Here is a 23,841-nt window from a genome sequence, read left to right as displayed (position 1 = left end):
GGCATGGTGGCACATGCCTGTAGTCCCAGTCGTAGAGACAGGGTTTCACCATGTTGGCCAGGCTGGTTTCGATCTCTTGACCTCGTGATATGCCTGCCTTAGCCTCCAAAAGTGCTGGGATTCCAGGCGTGAGCCACTGTGCCTGGCTGGGTCTTGTTTTAATGCCCAGGCTGGTCTTGAAATCTTGGGCTCAAGTGATCTCCTCTCAGCCTCCCAAAGTGCTGGGATTACAGGCATGAGCTATCACACCCTGACTCAAGAAATACATTTAAAGTGAAGCAATACAGAAAGGTTGAAAATAGTTGCAAAAGATGCACACAGAAGACACTAACCAAAACTACTTTCAGTATGTTAATATCTGAGAAAATAGAATTTGAGGACCTTCATTCTCAATGACAATATATTTTTTTAAATTTTTAAACAGGTTAATGCAGCCACAAAAATAAAAAAGAATGAAAATATGTCCTTTACAGCAGCATGTAATGGATACAGCTGAAGTTCATTATCCTAAGAAAATTAATGTGGAAGGCCAGGGGCGGTGGCTCACACCTGTCCCAGCACTTTGGGAGGCTGAGTTGGGCATATCATGACGTCAAGAGATCGAGACCATCCTGGCTAGCATGGTGAAACCCTGTCTCTACTAAAAGTACAAAAATTAGCTGGGCATGCATGCCTGCAGTCCCAGCTACTCAGGAGGATGAGGCAGGAGAATTGCTTGAACCCAGGAGGCAGAGGTTGCAGTGAGCCGAGATCATGCCATTGCACTCCAGCCTGGCCCCTGGTGACAGAGCAAGATTCTGGGAAGGAAGAAGGAAGAAGGAAGAAGGAAGAAGGAAGAAGGAAGAAGGAAGAAGGAAGAAGGAAGGAAGGGAGGGAGGGAAGGAAGGAAGGAAGGAAGGAAGGAAGGAAGGAAGGAAGGAAGGAAGGAAGGAAGGAAGAAAGGAAGGAGCCGGGCACGGTGGCTCAAGCCTGTAATCCCAGCACTTTGGGAGGCCGAGGCGGGTGAATCACGAGGTCAAGAGATGGAGACCATCCTGGTCAACATGGTGAAACCCCGTCTCTACTAAAAATACAAAAAATTAGCTGGGCATGGTGGCGCGTGCCTATAATCCCAGCTACTCAGGAGGCTGAGGCAGGAGAATTGCTTGAACCCAGGAGACGGAGGTTGCGGTGAGCCAAGATCGCGCCATTGCACTCCAACCTGGGTAACAAGAGCGAAACTCCATCTCAAAAAAAGGAAAGAAAGAAAAAAAAGAAAAAAGGAAGGAAGAATGAAAGAAAGAAAGAAAGAAAAATTAATGTGGGAACAGAAAGCCAAATGCCCTATGTTCTCACTTTTAAGTGGGAGCTCAACATTGGGTACTCATGGACACAAAGAGGACAGCAACAGACACTGGGGACTCCTAGAGCAGGGAGGGAAGGGGCAAGGGCTGAAAAACTAACTACTGGGTACTATGCCCACTGCCTGGATGACGGGATCAATCACACCCCAAACCTCAGCAGCATGCAACAGACCCACATAACAAGCCTGCACACATATCCCCTGAATCTAAAATAAGCATGGTGGGGTGCAGTGGTTCACACCTGTAATCCCATCACTTTGGGAGGCCAAGGAGGGAGGATCGATTGCTTGACCCCAGGGGTTCAAGATTGGCCTGGGCAACAAAGCAAGACCCCATCTTTACAAGAAATTTAAAAATTAGAACACATTTGTGCTCCTAGCTACTCTGGAGGCTGAGGTGGGAGGACTGAGCCTGGGAGGTCAAGGCTCTGACTGCACTGAGCTCTGACTGCACCACTGCACTCCAGCCTGGGTGACAGAGTGAGACCCCATCACAAAAAAAGTAAGTTGAAATTTTTTTTAAAAAAGAAAACTTAAGCTCAGTTTAAACAAACAACAAAAAAGGTCCAAATCCATATAAAGAAATACTTCAAGTAATAAGACTAATGCATGAACAAAAATCAATCATATGCTAGAATGCAATGAAAAGACAGCCTTGGCTGGGTGTGGTGGCTCACACCTGTAATCCTAGCACTTTGGGAGGCTGAGGCAGGGGGCTCACTTGAGGTCAGGAGTTCAGGACCAGCCTGGCCAACACAGCAAAATCCTATCTCTACTAGAAACACAAATATTAGCTAGGCATGGTGGCAGGTGCCTGTAAATTGTGGAAGGCTGGAGGGAGGGGGACCCTTGCTCTCTAGTTCTGTCCTAGAGGCGGGGCAATGGCCGGGAATGATGTGAGGCTACCTCCATTCTCACTGTGACCCATGGGACCCTAGTGAGTTACCTGTATTTTTTTTTTTTAATTTTTGAGACGGAGTTTCGCCCTTGTTGCCCAGGCTGGAGGGCAGTGGCGCAATCTCAGCTCACCACAATTTCCGCTTCTCAGGTGCCTGTAATCCCAGCTACTCAGGAGGCTGAGGCAGGAGAATCGCCAACCCGGGAGGCAGAGGTTACAGTGAGATGAGATTACACCACTGCACTCCAGCCTGGTGACAGAGAAAGACTCCATCTCAAAAAAATAAAAATTAAAAAAAAAAAAAAGGATGTAGCAAAATTAGGTTCCCTGTGCAATGTTGGCGGGAATGTAAAATGGTTCAGCTGCTCTGGAAAACAGTGTAATGACCCCTCACAAAAATTAAACACAGAATTATCACAGGATCCAGCAATTCCACATTTGGGTATATATCCAAAAGAATTGAAAGTGAGGCCGGGTACGGTGGCTCACGCCTGTAATCCCAGCACTTTGAGAGGTCGAGGCCTGTTGATCATGAGGTCAGGAGATCGAGACCTTCCTGGCTAACAGGGTGAAACCCCGTCTCTCCTAAAAATACAACAAGTAGCCAAGCGCAGTATCTGTAGTCTCAGCTACTCGGGAGACTGAGGCAGGAGAATCGCTTGAAGCTGGGAGATGGAGGTTGCAGTGAGCTGAGATTGCATCACTGCTGGGGTGACAAAGCAAGATTCTGCCTCAAAAAAAAAAAAAAAAAAAAAAAAAGAATTGAAAGTGAGGCCTTGAAGAGCTATCCAGTCACGCATGTTCATAGCAACATCAGCCATAATAGCTGAACCAAAGTATTCATCAACAAACGGAAAATATGCTTTATTCATACAACGAGGTATTATCCAGCCTCGGCAAGGAATAAAATTCTGACCTGTGCCACATGGATGAACCTTCAGGACGTTATGCTAGATGAAATGAACCAGTCACAAAAAGACAAACACTGTGTGATTCTACATATGAAGGATCTCGAGTAGTCAATTTTATAGAGACAAAAATCAGGATGGTGGTTTTAAAGGGTGTGGGAGGGTGAACAGAAAGCTTGTTTAATGGGTATAGAATTTCAGTTTTGTAAGACAAAAAACGTTCTGGAAATGGATGGAGGTTATTGTTTCATAACAATACAAATGTACTTAATATCGCTGAACTATACATTTAAAAACAGTTAAGATAGCACATTTTATGTCATGTATATTTTACCACAAGTTAGACTCACCTGTAATCCCAGCATTTTGGGAGGCTGAGGCGGGAGGCTCATGAGGTCAAGAGATCGAGACCATCATGGCCAACATGGTGAAACCCTGTCTCTACTAAAAATACAAAAAATTAGCTGGGTGTGGTGGTGTGTGCCTGTAGTCCCAGCTACCTGGGAGGCTGAGGCAGGAGAATTGCTTGAACCCAGGAGGTGGAGGTTGCAGTGAGCCGAGATCATCACGCCACTGAACTCCGGCTTGGGCGACAGAGTGAGACTCCATCTCCAAAAACAACAACAACAACAAAAATGAAAAAGGAACTGTCTGTTCAACAATGTCTCACTATCTTCCAACCCCTCCAAACAGGTATCAGGTCAAACTACTGTAGAGACAAATTTTACTAAATGTTCAAGGAGGTTAACACCTATCTTACAGAAACTGTTTCAGAGATATGAAAAAAGTCATGTAATGAGGTTTATAACATTCATAACAGCCGGGCGTGGTGGCTCACGCCTGTAATCCAAGCACTTTGGAGGCCAAGGAGGGCGGATCACCTGAGGTCGGGAGTTCAGGACCAGATTGACCAACATGGTAAAACCCCGTCTTAAAAAAAAAAAGTAAAAAATTAAAAAAAAAAAAAAGGAATATAGACAACGAAATTTTCAAAAATAAACAAAAAAGCAAAAGGCTGAGGCAAGAGAATTGCTTGAACCCAGGAGGCGGAGGGTGCGTGAGCTGAGATCATGCCATTGCACTCCAGTCTGGGTAACAACGGCAAAACTCCATCTAAAAAAAAAAAAAAAATTCATAACAAAATAAAACCAGGCCAGTACAAAAAAGAAAACAACCTTCCATCTACTGACAAAGATGCCAAATCACGTGAACAGCTCTGCAAGGTGGGTGTTATTGTTTCCATTTTATTGATAAAAAAAGCAAAGCTAGGACCAGGTGCAGTGGCTCATGCCTATAATCCTGACACTTTGGGAGGCCAAGGCAGATGGATCACCTGAGGTCGGGCGTTTGAGACCAGCCTGACCAAGATGGAGAAATCCATCTCTACTAAAAATACAAAATCAGCCTGGCATGGTGGTGCATGCCTGAGATCCCAGCTACTCGGGAGGCAGAGGCAGGAGAATCACTTGAACCCAGGAGGCAGAAATTGCGGTGAGCTGAGATTGAGCTACTACACTCCAGCCTGGGCAACAAGGATGAAACTCCATCTCAAAAAGAAAAAAAGAAAAGAAAAATATAGGTAACTCACTAGGGTCCCATGGCTCACAGTAAAAATGCAGGTAGCCTCACATCTTTCTCAGCCATTGCCCTGCCTCTAGGACAGGACTAGAGAGCAAGGGTCCCCCTCCCTCCAGCCTTCCACAACTAAGGGGATTTCCCAGTGGCCACTGGTGGTGGGAGAAGACCTTGGGGTCAGCACTCACCAGGATGGGCTCCACCAGCTTCCCCTCCGGCATGACCGCGCGGTTCATCTTGGCAATGTGCTCCAGAGTGGCCAGGGCAGCCGGAGTGTTCCCAGTGGAGACATTGAACCGGGCGGATTCAGGAATAAACTGGGTGGAGATTACCAAGAACATCAGAGTGGCCCCTGCTGTAGAATCCAGGGGTACAGCTGTTATCGCTCTGTACCCGATATAGTCCTAGTTTCCCAAGATAGGAAAAATACGTAACCAGCTTAAAGGCATGCAATGAATGTAGCAGGAATTCCGAGGGATTCAAAGTTGACTTGGAACAAAAAGGGTCACATTCTTCTGATCATAGTCCCTTCCAGGACGACGTAGGCTGATACTCAGCTTTGCACCATTAGGGCCTACACTAGCTGTTAACATAATGATCTTCTCACTTTCAGTTGGTAAACAGCCACTGCCCCAGGCGCCCCTCCCCAGGAACCCCAGCACCTCCCCACCACACAACCACCAAAGGGTGACAGGGGCAGGGGGCTCCAGCACCCACACTGTGGAGCAATCAGTTCTGATTGTCAAGGCCCTCAACCCACCGACTGCGGAATATTTTGAACATCACACACAGAAAACGGTATGGGCTGCCACTGAAGCTGGAGCATCAGCTCTGACCACTCCCCATCTCTCCCACCTCGTGCAACCAAGGCTGTTGGCCCTTCCTCAGAAAAGCTCCTCCAGGGCAGCCCCTGACCCCGAATTCCCATGGCCAGTGAGCAGTTCGGGTCCTGCTCTCAGTTATTGACACTCTGGATTTTCCAGCCTTTATCGTCTTGCCTCATGCCCAGCCTCCACAGCGATATGCCAGCTTCCCAGCACACAACCCCTTCCACAGTCAGAAATCCCTTCCTTCAACATTTTGAGACTAAGTCTCACTCTGCTGCCAAGCTGCAGTGCAGTGGCACCATCTTGGCTCACTGCAACCTCTGACTCCTGGGTTCAAGCAGTTCTCCTGCCTCAGCTTCCCGAGTAGCTGGCATTACAGGCTTGTGCCACATGCCCAGCTATTATTTTTATTTTTAGTAAAGACGAGGTTTCACCATGTTGGTCAGGATGGTCTCAATCTCTTGACCTTGTGATCTGCCTCCCTTGACCTCCCAAAGTGCTGGGACTACAGGCGTGAGCCATCACCGTGCACTGCCAATGCTTTTAATTTTTTTTTTAACAGTCCAGAGATCTTTTTATTTTTTGCACTTAATATGCCATGAATTCATAGGGAGTAGGTTCCAGCAGCTTAGGCTCCCCGCCATGGTTCTCATAAATGAGCCTCTCTGGGTGGAGCAGGGCTGGGGCTTCAGTCAAACTGAGGTACCCTTCCCTTTGGCTTCCTTGTTTTTCTTATCATTTTCTGCACGAGTTTCAGGAAGCTATCTCGGTTCTTAGGGTGCTTAGTGTGCTCAATACACACATGAACTCCCTTGGCACGAATCCTGCCCATAATCTGTTTATGACAAAGCCAACAGCACACTGTGTAATATCATAGACTCTTCCAGTTCCACCATGGTGACACCTGTGGGCATTCCTTTTGAACCACGCCCACTCCCTTCGGAGCCACGATATCATCTTTCTTATAGATTCATAGGTATGTGGCCACAGGAACAACCCCATGTTGTCTGAAAGGCCTGAAGACCTCTCTTCTTTCCTTTTGTGTTGGTCATTTTGATGAATTACTGGAAAATGGCAGTTCTGGTCAAAAAGAAGCCCTTTTTCATTGGTTTTTGAGACAGAGTCTCACTCTGTCACCCAGGCTGGAGTGCAATGACATGGTCTTGGCTAACTGCAACCTCCGCCTCCCAGGTTCAAGTGATTCTCTTGCCTCAGCCTCCCAAGTAGCTGGGACTACAGGTGCCCGCCACCACACCCAGCTAATTTTTGTATTTTTAGTAGAGACAGGGTTTCACTACATTGGCCAGGCTAATCGCGAACTCCTGACCTCGTGATGTGCTCGCCTCACGTTGGCCATGTTGATCTTGAACCCCTGACCCCGTCATCTGCCCACCTCAGCCTCCCAAAGTGCTGGGATATAGGCATGAGCCACTTCACCTGGCCTTGTTTTTTTTAAATTTATTACTATTATTATTATTTTGAGAGACAGGGTGTTGCTCTATCGCCAGGCTGGAAGGCAGTGACTCAATCATAGTTGACTGCAGCCTTGACCTCCCAGGCCCAAGCAACCCTCCCATCTCAGGCTCCTCAGTAGCTGGGACCCCAAGCACAGACCACAACACCCGGCATTTTTTTTTTTTTTGAGACGGAGTCTCGCTCTGTCACCCAGGCTGAATTGCACTGGCATGATCTCGGCTCACTGCAACCCCTGCCTCCTGGGTTTCAAGTAATTCTCTGCCTTAGCCTTCCAAATAGCTGGGATTACAGGTACCTACTACCATACTCAGCTAATTTTTTAAAATATTTTTAGTAGAGATGGAGTTTCACCATCTTGGCCAGGCTGGTCTTGAACTCCTGACCTCGTGATCCGCCTTGGCCTCCTAAAGTTCTGGGATTAGAGGCGTGAGCCACTGCACCCGGCCTAAATTTTTTTCTTTTTAATAGAGATGCCATGTTGCCCAGGCTGGTCTTGAACTCTGGGGTCAAGTGATCTTCCTGCCTCAGTTTTCCAAAGTGCTGGGATTACAGACATGAGCTACCATGTCTGGCCGGCAGAAAGTCTTAGACTACACCAATAGAGGCAGACAATCTGCTCACAGGAAGCAACTGGCTTCCTAAGCTAACTGGTCCCCGAGCACCTGGGGGCCTGTGTGTGATTCTCAGCAATAGCGCACTGCACGGGCCTGGCACAGTGGCTCACGTCTGTAATCCTAGCACTTTGGGAGGCAGAGGCTGGCGGATCACTTGAGGCCAGGAGTTCGGAGCTCAAGATCAGTTTGGCCAACATGGCGAAATCTCATCTCTAAAAATACAAAAATCAGCCAGGCATGGTGGTGCATGTCTGTAATCCCAGCTAATCAGGAGGCTGAGGCAGGAGAATCACCTGGACCTGGGAGGTAAAGGCTGCAGTGAGCCAAGATCACGCCACTGCACTCCAGCCTGCGCAACAGGGTGATACTCTGTCTCGAGAAAAGAAAAAAAAAAGATATTTGTGGGCATGAAAGCCACTAGACCAGCAGGAGGGGAGGACAGGAAGGAGCCACGAGGGCTTCCTCACCTTGAAGGCCATGATGAGGATGATGCCTGGGATGGAGGCCACACGGATGAGCCAGCGCCACCCGATGGTGGGGATGATCACAGAGGCCAGGCCAATGATGAGCAGGGAGCCCGCAAGCCAGAACACCTGGGGAGAGAGAAGTCCAAGATTAAAGTTCTTTGTTTGGGGAAAAATGACAATGAAAAAAAAAAAAGGAAAAAAAAAATTAAAAGAAAAAAGATTAAAATTCCTTCTGTCCAATGTGCTTTACGTATTCTCTTTTGAGAGCCACCTTGTCCAGCATTTTGCCATTGTTTTTTGTTTCTGAGACAGGGTCTCACTCTCTCACCCATGCTAGAGTGCAGTGGTGCATAGCACACTGCACCCTCAACCTCCTGTGCACAAGTGACCCTCCACCTTAGCTCCCATGGAGCTGGGACTACAAGCATGCACCACCACCCCAGCTCATTTTTTTAATTTTTTGTGGAGACAGGGTTTCATCACATTGCCCAGGCTGGTCTCGAACTCCTGAGCTCAAACAGTCTGCCTGCCTCAGCCTCCCAAAGTGCTAGAACTCTAGGCGTGAGCCACAGCGCCCAACCTTGCCCTTATTAAAGGGTGAGGTGAGAGAGTCTTTGAGAACCACATAACTCAGGTTCTACTCCCATCACTACCTTGAATGACCTGGGTGACCCAGACAACTCACTTCACTTCTCTATGGCTCAGTTTTTGTCTGTAAGTGGGAGACTAAGCTGGGGAGAGAGTCAACGATACCACTAAACTTTTTTTTTTTTTTTGAGACAGGGTCTCGCCCTGTCACCCAGGCTGGAGTGCAATGGCACGATCTCGGCTCACTGCAACCTCCACCTCCCAAGCTCAAGTGATCCTCCCACCTCATCCTCCCAAGTAGCTGGGATTACAGGCAGGTGCTACCACGTCAGGCTAATTCTTGTATTCTTCGTAAAGACAGGGTTTTGCCCTATTGCCCAGGCTGGTCTCAAACTCCTGGGCTCAAACAATCCACCATAGTCGGCCTTCCAAAGTGCTGGGACTGTAGGTGTGAGTCACTGCACCTAGCATGTATCACTATAAAAAAAAGAAAAAAAAACAGGCCAGGCACAGTGGCTCATGCCTGTAATGCCAGCACTTTGGGAGGCCGAGATGGGTGGATCACAAGGTCAGGAGTTCGAAACCAGCCTGGCCAAGCTGGTGAAACCCTGTTTCTACTAAAAATACAAAAATGAACTGGGCATGTTGGCATACGCCTGTAATCCCAGCTACTTGGGAAGCTGAGGCAGAAGAATCACTTGCACCCGGGAAGCGGAGGTAGCAATGAGCCAAGATCATGCCACTGAAATCCAGCCTGAGTGACAGAGCGAGACTTTGTCCTCAAAACAAAACAAAACAAAACTGAGACCCCCTGACATCTCGTTGACTTTTTTGGCCAGATAATACACTCACTGGGTCATAACTCAAAAGGCACGTAGGAGACGACTGAAAAAATCCCTTTTCTCGAAGTTCTCTGCCAATCCCTCCCGAGTAGCTGGGATTACAGGCGTATGCCAGCATGCCCAATTAATTTTTGTATTTTTAGTAGAGACAGGGTTTCACCACCTTGGCCAGGCTGGTTTCTATTCTCAGAAGGAACCAATATTACATTTCTTCTGTATCCTTCCCAAGCTGTTCTAAGCAAGCTAACAGGAAATTTTTTGTTTTTCTTTTATCACAGATGGTACCATGGTATACATACTGTTCCATGTTCTGTTTCTTTTGTTTGTTTGTTTAGACGGAGTCTCACTTTGTTGCCAAGGCTGGAATGCAAAGGTGCGATCTTGGCTCCCTGCAACCTCCACCTTCCAAACTCAAGCATAATCCCTCTGGCCTCTGCCTACAGAGTAGTTGGGATTACAGGCGCATGCCAGCATGCCCAGCTAACTTTTTTATTTTTAGTAGAGAAGGGGTTTAACCATGTTAGCCAGGCTGGTCTCGAACTCCAGACCTAAAGTGATCTGCCCACCTTGGCCTCCCAAAGTGCTGCAATTACAGGTGTGCGCCACACGCTTTGCTTTTTATACTTAAAAATATCTCTCAGGCAAGGCACGGTGGCTCACACCTATAATCCCAGCACTTTGGGAAGCCCAGGCAGGAAGATCACTTGAGCCTAGAAATTCAAGACCAGCCTGGGCAATACAGCAAGACCATATCTAAAAAAAACTTTTAATTAGGCAGGTGTAGTACCACACACCTGTAGTCCCAGCTACTCAGGAGGCTGAGAAAGAGGGATCACTTGAGCCTGGGTGGTTGAGGCTGCTGTGAGCTGTGATCACACCACTGCACTCAAACCTGGGCGACAGAGTGAGACTCAGGGTCAAAAAAATAAGAAAAAAAATATATCTTAGAGATTACTTTATATCAGGAAATAACATGGAGAACACCATGGCCAGGCCCCACCAGTCAGATTAAAACAACTCTAGGCCTTAGGTTGAGCATTACTTCACCGTCTGAAGTTGGGGAGTAAACAGTAACTCCATTCACCTCACAGAGATGGAGAGAAGATGCAGAAGACTCTTTGGGGAAATTGTGGGGTGACTTTTTTTTTTGGAGACAGGGTCTCACTCTGTCACCCAGGCTGGAGTGCAATGAGGTGATCTCGGCTCACTGCAACCTCCACCTCCTGGGTTCAAGCAATTCTCACGCCTCGGCCTCCCAAGTAGTTGGGATTACAGGCGCACACCATCACACTCAGCTAATTTTTTTGTATTTTTAGTCGAGACAGGGTTTCGCCATGTTGGCTAGGCTGGTCTCCAGCTCCTAACCTCAAATGATCCGCCCTCCTTGGCCTCCCAAAGTGCTGGGATTATAGGCATGAGCCCCTGCACCTGACCTGGGGTGACTATTTCATCACTAAAGAACTATATTACCAACAAAAACAAGATTATTTCAGAAAGCGAGAAGGGCTGGAAAGAAACCAGAAAAATGTGATAGAGTGGGATGTGAGTCATTGGAAAACACTGCTGGAGAGGCAGTGAGTAACCAGCTGAGTAACAAGGCCACGGCAGTAGACCAGATCAGCGACTGAAATGGATTTTAGTAGTAAATGGTGAAAAAAAAGGTGTTTTGTTTTGTTTTAAGACAGGGTTTCACCATGTTGGTCAGGCTGGTCTCGAACCCCCGACCTCAGGTGATCTGCCCGCCTTGGCCTCCAAAGTGCTTGGATTACAAGTGTAAGCCACCATGCCTGGCCAAAGTTTTATTTTTAATTGACACATTTTTGACACATTAATTGTACAAAAATTTTTTAACTGATGGATTAATGTCTTGGAGATAAACGTGATAGGTTCCAGTGCAGTGGCTCATGCCTGTAATCCCAACACTTTGGGAGGCTGAGGCAGGTGGATTACAAGGTCACGAGTTCGAGACCAGCCTGGCCAATATGGTAAAACCCCATCTCTATTGAAAATACAAAAATTTAGCTGGGCGTGGTGGCACGTGCATGTAGTCCCAGCTACTCGGGAGGCTGAGGCAAAAGAATCACTTGAAACCGGGAAGCAGGTCCAATAATAGGGGGTGAGTTAATAGGGCTGGTGATTAGGGATGAAGGACAGGGAGGGTCCAAGATCACTGAGGAGAAAGTGTTGGCTCTTAACTGAGATTGGAAACAGAGAAAAGAGGCTTAAGGGGAAGAAGAGGAGATTAGGTCAAGTATCTTGTACTGAGGGGCCTGTAAGGCATTCCAGTGACTATCATGTTATTGGCTGCCTGGGTCTGAAGGCTAAGGAGGTGCTCTGGGTTCTAGATAGAGATTTTGGAGCCAGTGTGGTGGCTCACGCCTATCATCCCAACACTTCAGGAGGCTGAGGTGGGAGGATCACTTGAAGCCAGGAGTTTGAGACTAGCCTGGGCAACAAAGCAAGACCCCATCTCCATGAAAAGAAATTTAAAATTTGCTAGGTACCATGACATGCATGTGTAGTTCCAGCTACTCAGGAGGCTGAGGCAGAAGGATCACTTGAGCCCAGGAGTCCAGGAGGCTGCAGGGGGCTGTGATTGTAATAACCTAGCTTGTGTTAACCTAACTGACTCCATCTCAGTAGCAAGCTCCAGCGTAGCTTCTCCCTCTCTGCCATAGCCCCCACAGGTGCATAGCTGGTCACGCTGCACTTAGAAGCTTTGAACTGCTGAGAGTGGCTCACACTGTTCCCAGCACCTATAACCACTGTAACCACTTCCTGCTTGGCAAGTCTACCTGCTATTGTGAATACCTTCCTTGGTGATTGATTGTATGGAAAGCTCCCCCTGCTACCCATCTTGATGACTGTATGAAAATACCCTTAGCAACCAACAACCCTGGCAACCTCCTGCCCCCTGGTTACCAGCTTCCTTATCTAACTTGCTTGTTCTGCTTCTGTAAAGTTCCACTTCAGCTGGGCTCCCCCTCCCCTACCTAAATCAAGGTATAAAAGATAATCAAGCCCCTTCCTCGGGGCCGAGAGAATTTTGAGTGTTAGCTGCCTCTCGGTCACTGGCTAATAAATAAAGGACTCCTAATTTGGAACTCAGAGCATGGCACATTCCTCCTGACTCGCGTGGATACAACACGATCACACCAATACACTCCAGCCTCCCTCTCTCTCTCTCTCTCTCTCTCTCTCTCTCTCTCTATATATATATATATATATATATATATATATATATACACATACACACACACACACACACACACACATATACACATACACACACACATACACATACATACATACACACATATATATAGTGTGTGTATATACATACATACATACTTTTATGTATTTTATACATACATATATATATATATTATACATATACATATATATTTTTGAGTCTCACTCTGTCACCCAGGCTGGAGTGCAGTGGTGCAATCTTGGCTCGCTGCAGTCTCCGCCTCCCAGGTTCAGGCGATTCTACTGCCTCAGCCTCCTGAGTAGCTGGGATTATGTGCGCCTACCACCAGGCCCAGCTAATTTTTGTATTTTTAGGAAAAAAAAGACAGGGATTTCTCCATGTGGGCCAGGGTGGTCTCCAACTCCTGACCTTAGGTGATCCACCTGTCTTGGCTTCCCAAAAGGCTGGGGTTACAGGCAGGAGCTGGCCCAGTATTGGAGCATATTAGATGACCTAGGAGACATGGAAAATAAGACCAGCAAGGAAGAGACATAACCGGGAAGCATGGCAAGGTAGGAGGCGCAGATGGAAGAGAAAATGTCCATCGGAGAGCCTGAGTAGAAGCACACTCAGTCAGTAACACGGCAGGTGGAAGAGAAAACGTCCATAGGAGAGCCCATGTAGGAGTATGCTCAGTAACACTGCAGGTGGAAGAGAAAACGTCCATAGGAGAGCCCAAGTAGGAGTATGCTCAGTAACACTGCAGGTGGAAGAGAAAACGTCCATAGGAGAGCCCGAGTAGGAGCACGCTCAGTAACACCGCAGGTGGAAGAGAAAACGTCCATAGGAGAGCCCAAGTAGGAGTATGCTCAGTCAGTAACACCGCAGGTGGAAGAGAAAACGTCCATAGGAGAGCCCGAGTAGGAGCACGCTCAGTAACACCGCAGGTGGAAGAGAAAACGTCCATAGGAGAGCCCGAGTAGGAGTATGCTCAGTCAGTAACACCGCAGGTGGAAGAGAAAACGTCCATAGGAGAGCCCGAGTAGGAGTATGCTCAGTCAGTAACACCGCAGGTGGAAGAGAAAACGTCCATAGGAGAGCCCAAGTAGGAGTATGCTCAGTAACACTGCAGGTGGAAGAGAAAACGTCCATAGGAGAGCCCGAGTAGGAGCACGCTCAGTAACACTGCAGGTGGAAGAGAAAACGTCCATAGGAGAGCCCGAGTAGGACCACGCTCAGTCAGTAACACCGCAGGTGGAAGAGAAAACGTCCATAGGAGAGCCCGAGTAGGACCACGCTGTCAGTAACACCGCAGGTGGAAGAGAAAACGTCCATAGGAGAGCCCGAGTAGGAGCACGCTCAGTAACACTGCAGGTGGAAGAGAAAACGTCCATAGGAGAGCCCGAGTAGGACCACGCTCAGTCAGTAACACCGCAGGTGGAAGAGAAAACGTCCATAGGAGAGCCCGAGTAGGACCACGCTGTCAGTAACACCGCAGGTGGAAGAGAAAACGTCCATAGGAGAGCCCGAGTAGGAGCACGCTCAGTAACACTGCAGGTGGAAGAGAAAACGTCCATAGGAGAGCCCGAGTAGGAGCACGCTCAGTAACACCGCAGGTGGAAGAGAAAACGTCCATAGGAGAGCCCGAGTAGGACCACGCTGTCAGTAACACCGCAGGTGGAAGAGAAAACGTCCATAGGAGAGCCCGAGTAGGACCACGCTGTCAGTAACACCGCAGGTGGAAGAGAAAACGTCCATAGGAGAGCCCGAGTAGGAGCACGCTCAGTAACACCGCAGGTGGAAGAGAAAACGTCCATAGGAGAGCCCGAGTAGGACCACGCTCAGTCAGTAACACCGCAGGTGGAAGAGAAAACGTCCATAGGAGAGCCTGAGTAGGACCACGCTCAGTCAGTAACACCGCAGGTGGAAGAGAAAACGTCCATAGGAGAGCCTGAGTAGGACCACGCTGTCAGTAACACCGCAGGTGGAAGAGAAAACGTCCATAGGAGAGCCCAAGTAGGAGTACATTCAGTCAGTAACATGGCAGTGGAAGAGAAAACGTCCATAGGAGAGCCTGAGTAGGACCACGCTCAGTCAGTAACACCGCAGGTGGAAGAGAAAACGTCCATAGGAGAGCCCGAGTAGGACCACGCTGTCAGTAACACCGCAGGTGGAAGAGAAAACGTCCATAGGAGAGCCCGAGTAGGACCACGCTCAGTCAGTAACACCGCAGGTGGAAGAGAAAACGTCCATAGGAGAGCCCGAGTAGGACCACGCTGTCAGTAACACCGCAGGTGGAAGAGAAAACGTCCATAGGAGAGCCCGAGTAGGAGCACGCTCAGTAACACCGCAGGTGGAAGAGAAAACGTCCATAGGAGAGCCCGAGTAGGACCACGCTCAGTCAGTAACACCGCAGGTGGAAGAGAAAACGTCCATAGGAGAGCCTAAGTAGGACCACGCTCAGTCAGTAACACCGCAGGTGGAAGAGAAAACGTCCATAGGAGAGCCCGAGTAGGACCACGCTGTCAGTAACACTGCGTGCAAGACCCAAGCACTGAGTATTAGAAGTGTGTGTCTTCAGTTTTTGTGTTTTGACTCAGGGTTTCACTCTGTTGCACAGGCTGGCATACAGTGGCACAGTCATGGCTCACTGCAGCCTCAGTCCCTCAGTCGCCTGAGCTTAAGTGATCCTCCCACCCCCCACCTCAGCCTCCTGAGTAGCTGGGACTACAGGCACACGCCACGACACTCAGCTAATTTTTGTATTTTTTTTTGTAGAGACAGAGTTTCACATTGTTGCCCAGGCTGGTCTCAAACTCCTGGGCTCAAGTGATCTGCCTGCCTTGGCTTCCCAAAGTGTTGGGATTACAGGCATGAGCCACCACACCTGGCTTGTGCCTCTATCTTGACAAAGGTTAGAAGAGAACTGCAGGGATTGAAAAGAATCACTATCTAGTACTTGTTAGATTTTTTTTTTTTTTTTTTTTTTTTTTTGAGACAAAGTCCTGCTCTCATTGCCCAGGCTAGAGTATAATGGCGCAATCTCAGCTTACTGCAACCTCCACCTCCTGGGTTCAAGTGCTTCTCCTGCGTGAGCCTTTCAAGTAGCTGGGATTACAGGCGCCCACCACCACACCTGGCTAATTTTTGTATTTTCAATAGAGATGGGGTTTCACCCTGTTGGCCAGGCTGGTCTCAAACTCCTAATCTTGTGACCCACCCACCTTGGCCTCCCAAAGTGCAGGGATCACAGGCATGAGCCACCGCCCCGGGCCTCTTAGATTCTTTAAAAACATTTGTCAGGCTGGTCATGGTGGCTCAAGCCTGTAATCCCAGCACTTTGGGAGGCCAACGTGGGTGGATAACTTGAGGTCAGGAATTCGAGACCAGTCTGGTCAACATTAGTAGAGACAGGGTTTCACCTGTCTCTACTAAAAATATAAAAAATTACCTGGGCATGGCTGCTCATGCTTGTAGTCCCAGCCACTCCGGAGGCTAAGACAGGAGAATCACTTGAATCCAGGAGGCAGAGATTGCAGTAAGACAAGATCATGCCACTTCACTTCAGCCTGGATGACCGAGGGAGATTTCATCTCAAAAAAAAAAAAAAAAAATTGTCACCAGGCATGGTGGCTTATGCCTGTAATCCTAGCACTTTGGGAGGCCAAGGTGAGTGGATCACCTGAGGTCAGGAGTTCAAGACCACCCTGGCCATCATGGTGAAACCCCATCTTTAAAAAAAAAAAAAAAAAAAAAAGGGAAAAAAAACTGTCACCTATGTTTACTAACAAAATAAATTTGAAAGTATTTTCCTACTGCGTTATTTACTGCCAAATATATAAGGCTTCAGTGGGAAGGGTCATCTTTTTCTGGTTCCTCTGAAAAATCAGGGCTTTATGCAGAGATGGGACAGGGCTCCTAGACTGACCTGTCTTCTGGATTCAAAACCTCCAGTCAATGGCCAGGAGGGGCCTGAGGAGGAAATGGGAACACCTAAAGAGGCAATTTTGGCCCATTCTCCCAGGCATGAACCAATTCTGGACTTTCACCCACCAGGTTCCTTGGAAGGGAGGCAGCGCAGCCTAAAGGGGTAGCAGCCGGGACCTGCCACTGAAGGCTAGGTGGGGAAGAACGTTCATCCTGGATGCATTCCCAGGCTTCTGTCACTCCAGTCAGCCCACTCATTGGACTCTTTGGTTGCTGCATTCTAAATGCTGCTGTTGGGTGATGATAATCCTGGATTCAGAAAACCTTAGAATTGGACCTATGGCTTCAAGCATTCCCAGGGCTCTTTGGTTTGTACCAAATAACAGTGTATCAACTGAAGAACCATCAAGCAGCCGAAAACAAACAGGCACAGGCTCACCTCCTTTTCATTGTGCTTTGCTTGAGTGCACTTTGCAAATATTATAATTTTTTTTTTTTTTTTTTTTGAGACGGAGTCTTGCTCTGTCTCCCAGGCTGGAGTGCAGTGATGCAATGTCGGCTCACTGCAACCTCCACCTCCAGGATTTAAGCGATTCTTTTGCCTCAGCCTCCTGAGCAGCTGGGGCTACAGGCGCTTGCCACCACACCAGGCTAATTTTTGTATTTTTAGCAGACAAGGGGTTTTACCATGTTGGCCGAATTAGTCTCAAACACCTGATCTCAAGTGATCTTCCCACCTCCCAACGTGCTGGGATTACAGGTGAGAGCCACTGTGTCTGGCCTGATTTTTTAATTTTTGTAGACATGGGGTCTCACTGTATTGTCTGGGCCGGTCTCAAACTCCTGGCCTCAAGCAATCCTCCCACCTCGGCCTCCAAAGTGCTGGGATTACGGGTGTGAGCTGCCACACCCAGCCACATCTCTTATTTAAATCTAAAGCTAGAATTGATTAAGCTTCATCAGGAAGGCATGTCGAAAGCTGAGGTAAGCCAAAAGCTAGGCCTCATGCGCAAATAGGCAAGGTGTGAATGCCAAGGAAAAGTTCTTGAAGGAAACGAATTCTAGTGAGCAAAAGTGATGAGAAAGTGGCCTGGGCACAGTTGGCTCACACCTGTAATCCCAGCACTTTGGGAGGCTGAGGTGGGTGGACCATTTGAGGTCAGGAGTTCAAGAGCAGCCAGACCAACATGGTGAAACCCCATCTCTACTAAAAATACAAATAAATGAGCCAGGTGTGGTGGCGCATGCCTGTAATCCCAGCTACTGGGGAGGCTGAGGCAGGAGAATCGCTTGATCTCAGGAGCCGGAGGCTGCAGTGAGCTTAGACCATACCACTGCACTCTAGCCTGGGCAACAGAGACAGACTGTCTCAAAAAAAAAAAAAAAAGTGCAAGGTGAAACAGCAGGTGCTGATGGAGAAACTGCAGCAAGTTATCCAGGAGATCTAGTTAAGATCACCAGTGCAGGGCTACACTCAACAATAGATTTTCAGTGTAGATGAAACAGTCTTCCATTGGAAGAAGATGCCCTGCAGGACTTTCACAGCTACAGAGGAAAAAAAAACCAATGCCCTATTTCACAGCTTCAAAGGACAGGCTGACCTCTTATTAGGGGTTAATGCTCCTGGTGACTTCAAGTTGAAGCCAATGATCATTGACCATTCTGAAAATCCTAGGGCCCTTAACAATTATGCTCAATCTTGGGGTCGGGCCTGGTGGTTCTCACGTGTAATCCCAGCACTTTGGGAGGCTGAGGCCGGCAGATCACTTGAGGTCAGGAGTTCCAGACCAGCCTGGCCAACATGGCAAAACCTCATCTCTACTAAAGAAAAAATGCAGGGCCGGGTGTGGTGGCTCATGTCTGTAATCCCAGCACTTTGGGAGGCCGAGGTGGTCGGATCACGAGGTCAGGAATTTGAAATTAGACTGGCCAACATGGTGAAACCCCATCTCTACTAGAAATACAAAAATTAGCTGGGCATGGTGGTGCACACCTGTAACCCCAGCTACTCAGGAGGCTGAGGCAGAAGAATCGCTTGAACCCAGGAGGTGGAGGTTGCAATGAGTCGAGATCACACCACTGCACTCCAGCCTGGGCAAAAGAGCAAGACTATGTCTCAAAGAAAAAGAAAAAATAGAAAAGTCATCTGGGTGTGGTGGTGAATTCCTATAATCTCAGCCACTTGAGAGGCTGAGGGATAAGAATCTCTTGAACCCAGGAGATGGAGGCTGCAGTGAGCCAAGATCATGCCTCTACAATGCCAGCCTGGGTAATAGAGCAAGACTCTCCCACACAAACAAATAATAAATAAATAAGGATTATGCTAAATCTTGTGCACAAACACAGAGATAGAAGAAACAAGAGCTGGTGTTTCAGTAGAGTGACTATAGTTAGTATTAACTGACTGCACATTTCAAAATAGCTTGAAGAGAACAATTCATAGGTTCCTAATATATAGAAGAGATAAATAAGATGATAGACATCCCAATTACCTTAACTTGATTACATGAATGTATCAAATTATCACACATATACCAAAAATATGTACATCTATGTATCACTAAAATAAAATTTTTAAATGCTGCTAATCTACTCTGTGCTCTAGAAATGGAACACAAAACCTGGATGACAGCATGTCTGTTTACAGCATGGTTTACTGAGTATTTTAAGCCCACTGTTGAGACCTACACCTTGGAAAAAAAGGTTTTTCAAAATACTACTGCTCATCAGATAAGAAGGCTCACATCTGTCACCCCAACACTTTAGGAGGCTGAGGCAGGAGAATAACCAAGAGTTTCAGACCAGCATGGTCAACATATGAGACCACATCTACCTACCTACCTACCTATCTGGCTATCTACTTTTTTTTTTAAGAAATCTGAATTTTTTTAAAGAAATCAGAATGTGCTGGCCACAGTAGCTCACACCTGTAATCTCAACACTTTAGGAGGCTGAGGTGGGCGGATTGCTTGTGCTCAGGAGTTTGAGACCAGCCTAGGCAACATGACAAAACCCCAACTTTACAAAAATTACCTGGCGTGGTGGTGTGTACCTTTAATCCCTATTACTCACGTAGCTGAGGTGGGAGGATCATGTGAGCCTGGGAGGCAGAGGTTGCAGTGAGCTGAGATTGCTCCACTGAACTCCAGCCTAGGCTACAGAGCAAGAATCTGTTTCAAACAAAAAAGAAAAAGAAAGAAAAGAAAAAAAATCAGACCCCGCCGAGCACAGTGGCTCATGCCTATAATCCCAGCACTTTGGGAGGCCAAGGCGGGTGGATCACCTAAGGTCAGGAGTTCAAGACCAACCTGGCCAATATGGTAAAACCTCATCTCTACTACAAATACAAAAAATTAGCTGGGCGTGTGGCAGGCGCCTGTAATCCCAGCTACCCAGGAGACTGTGACAGGAGAATTGCTTGAACCTGGGAGATGGAGATTGCAGTGAGGCAAGATCACGCCACTACACTCCAGCCTGGGCAACAAGAGCGAAACTGGGTCTCAAAATAATAATAATAATAATCAGAGCCTCACTTTTATCCTCTAAGGTGATACAAGCTACACACATACACACACACACACACACACACACACAATACAGTAATATATATGCATATAAATGTATATGTACTATGTATATTACAGTAGTATGTTTACGTAATATACATATATGTATATGCAATATATTAGTGTAATACATATTTTGTATATATTACAAAACATGTATATTTGTTATATTGTATATATTACAAAATATATGTATATATTACACTAATATATTGCATATACATAATTTACATATGTGTATGCAAATACACAACTTACATATATGTATGTGCAATGTATTAGTGTAATATATACATATATTTACATATCCTGACCTCAAAATATATACATGTATTTTGTATATATTTTGTATATATTATACTAATATTTTTACATCATTCACATGAGCATGCAATATATTAGTGTAATATATACATATATTTTTATATAGTGTAATATATACATATATTACTGTAACATTATATATACTGTATAGAATATATACTGTATAGAATTAATATTTATGGATAAGCCACAAAAGTGATTTCTTGAGATGAAATCTACTCCTCGTGAAGAGGCTATGAACATTGTTGAAATGACAACAAAAAATTTAGGATACTCCTAAACTTAGTTGATAAGGCATAACACAGCTTGGGATGATTGACTGCAATTTTGAACTAGGTTCTCTACTGCGGGTTGAATGCTGTCAGACAGCACCACAGCCTACAGAGAAATCTTTAGGGAAAAGAAGAAGTCCATTGATGTGGCAAACTTCATTGTCTTTTTTTCATTATTATTATTATTTTTTTTTAAGACTGAGTGTCACTCTGTCGCCCAGGCTGGAGTACAATGGCATGGTCTCAACTCACTGCAACCTCAGCCTCCTGGGTTCAAGCGATTCTCCTGCCTCAGCCTCCCAAGTAGCTGGGATTACAGGCACCCGCCACCATGCCTGGCTAATTTTTTGCATTTTTAGTAAAGACAGGTTCACTGTGTTGGCCAGGCTGGTCTCAAACATGATCCACCTGCCTTGGCCTCCCAAAGTGCTGGGATTACAGCCAAGAGTCACCGCGCTCGGCCCATTGTTGTCCGTTTTTAAGGAACTGCCACAACCACCGCAATCTTCAGCAACCACCACCCTGCTGAGCCAGCAGCCGTCAACACTGAGGCAAGACCTTCCACCAGCAAAAAGATTATCATTCTCTAAAGGCTCAGCGATCATTAGACTTTATCAGCAACCAAGTATTTTAAAATTAAGGTGTGTACATTGCTTTGTAGACAAGATGCTATTGCACACTTACCAGACTTCAGGATAGTGTAACACTTACAGGCATTGGGAAGCCAAAGTTTGTGTGACTGACTCACTTTATTCTGACACTTGCTGAATTGCAGCGATCTGGGACCAAACCAGCAATATTTCCGAGGTATGCCTGCATATACATCATATCCCATAGGACGCAGAAGGCTAGGTAGAACTCCTATTTTGTCTTACCTGAGACAAGGGTAACATATAGCCTCGGTATTTGGTGGGCAAAAATTCAGTCTTTATGATTAACCTAAACAGGAAGCAGGAAAAAGCACAATTTTGTTTTAAAAACTAAATAATCTTTTTAAAAATAATCAGTTTTTCTTGTCACAGGGATCAAGAATTCAAGAGCATAGAAGTTGACGATGTATCAGAACATAATTGTAAGAGAACAGTAAGAAGTAAACTGACAACTGCTCCTGGGTTTACGTCTTACTCCCAATATTTCAAACTTTGTATCACTTAAGAAATGTAAGCCTTGGCCAGAGGCGGTGGCTCACGCCTGTAATCCCAGCACTTTGGGAGGCCAAGGAAGGTAGATCACCTGAGGTCAGGAGTCCGAGACCAGCCTGGCCAACATGGTGAAACCCTGTCACTACTAAAAACACAAAAATTAGCCGGACATGATGGCATGTGCCTGTAATCCCAGCTACCTAGGATGCTGAGGCAGGAGAATCGCTTGAACCCAGGAGGCAGAGACTACAGTGAGCCGAGATTGCACCACTGCACTCCAAGCTGGGCGACAGAGCAACACTCCCGTTTCAAAAAAAAAAGATAAGAAAAGAAAATATAAGCCTTATCTGTTTTGCCAAGGGAAGCGCTGGCAAAATGTTTCCCCAAGCCTAATTCTCTTATTTCTTTTAGAGACAAAGTGTGGCTGTCTCCCAGGCTGGAGTCCAGTGGTTTGATCACAGCTCACTGCAGCCTCAAATTCCTGGGCTCAAAAGATCCTCTCACCTCAGCATGCCAAGTAGCTGGGATTTTAGGTGCTCACCACCACACCCAACTAATTTAATTTTTTGCAGAGATAGGATCTTGCTACATTGCCAATCCTGACCTCAAGCAACTGTCGCACCTCAGCTTCCCAAAGGGCTGGGATTACGGAGGTGAGCCACTGCACTCAGCCCAATTCCTTTTCTAAAACATATTGGGAAATTAAAACTACACCCAAGAGAAGGTAAATAGTTCTCTCAAGTAATGAGGACAGTCAAGGCACAAGTTTCTAATTTTGTTTGTTTTTTGTTTTGTTTTGTTTTGAGATGGAGTTTCGCTCTTGTTGCTCAGGCTGGAGTGCACAATCTCTACTCGTCGCAACCACCACCTCCAAAGTTCAGGTGATTCTCCTGCCTCAGCCTCCAGAGCAGCTGGGATTACAGGCATCTGCCACCACACCCAGCAAATTGTTGTATTTTTAGTAGAGACGGAGTTTCGCCATGTTGGTCGGGCTGGTTTCGAACTTCTGACCTCGTGATCCACCCACCTCAGCCTCCCAAAGTGCTGGGATTACAGACGTGAGCCACCACGCCCGGCACAAGTTTCTAATTAAGTACATATTTTCTTTGTGACTAAAGAATAGAAAGGTATTCCCTCAGTTTTCTAATTGCTCTTCTCTGTTGCTGTTATTAGCCAGAATTTGGGAGTTTAAACATATTTTTTGAGCTGTTTCCTGGGGAATGGTTTACATTTTTACTTAACTTCTACTCCCTTAGGGCACCAAAGTTTATGCCCCAGGAAAGAACAATTTTTTTCTAACACATGAAGGCAGTAATTAGGTGCTTTGACATCTCTTAATATATCCTAAGAATAACCTGCTCCAAGGCACCCAGAGGAGAATCGCCCTGGGGCCCTGTCAATTCAAGGCATGGGGAGTTCCCACAACTGAGGGTTCCTCCCCATTGTAGACCATATAGGGTAGCTTCTGACATTGCCAGGGAATTTGTAAGCTGCCCTGGCACCAGTGGGAGTGTCTTTTGGCATGCTAATACATTATAATTAGGGTATAATGGGCAGTGAAGACAACCAGAGCTCACCGTGGTCACCATCTTGGGTTTTAGTGGGTTTAGGCCAGGTTTTTTTTTTTTTTTTTTTTAGATGGAGTTTCGCTCTTGTTACCCAGGCTGGAGTGCAATGGCGAGATCTTGGCTCACTGCAACCTCCGCCTCCTGGGTTCAGGCAATTCTCGCGCCTCAGCCTCCCGAGTAGTTGGGATTACAGGCACACGCCACCATGCCCAGCTAATTTTTTTATTTTTATTTTTAGTAGAGACGGGGTTTCACCATGTTGACCAGGATGGTCTCGATCTCGACCTAGTGATCCACCCGCCTCGGCCTCCC

At 46.7% G+C, this 23,841-nt stretch overlaps 1 protein-coding gene across 4 annotated transcripts in view; it reads right to left on the bottom strand.

The window, feature by feature from the left end:
* Nucleotides 1-23,841, bottom strand: part of SVOPL (SVOP like) — a 127,841-nt gene that overhangs the window by 63,342 nt on the left and 40,658 nt on the right. For 3 of the 4 annotated variants that reach the window (XM_035254645.3, XM_035254647.3, XM_035254646.3), the window contains 3 exons: nt 21,695-21,758; nt 8,108-8,233; nt 4,912-5,040 (listed from right to left, as the gene is read on the bottom strand). In XM_035254645.3, coding sequence (XP_035110536.2) covers nt 4,912-5,040; nt 8,108-8,233; nt 21,695-21,758 — 319 coding nt within the window. The remainder of the gene's footprint in view (nt 1-4,911; nt 5,041-8,107; nt 8,234-21,694; nt 21,759-23,841) is intronic. The other variant, XM_078342116.1, reaches the window with a different exon arrangement.

Source organism: Callithrix jacchus, chromosome 11, assembly GCF_049354715.1.
Source record: "Callithrix jacchus isolate 240 chromosome 11, calJac240_pri, whole genome shotgun sequence".
NCBI classification, from domain to species: domain Eukaryota; kingdom Metazoa; phylum Chordata; class Mammalia; order Primates; family Cebidae; genus Callithrix; species Callithrix jacchus.
This window is presented reverse-complemented; position numbering and strand designations above follow the sequence as displayed.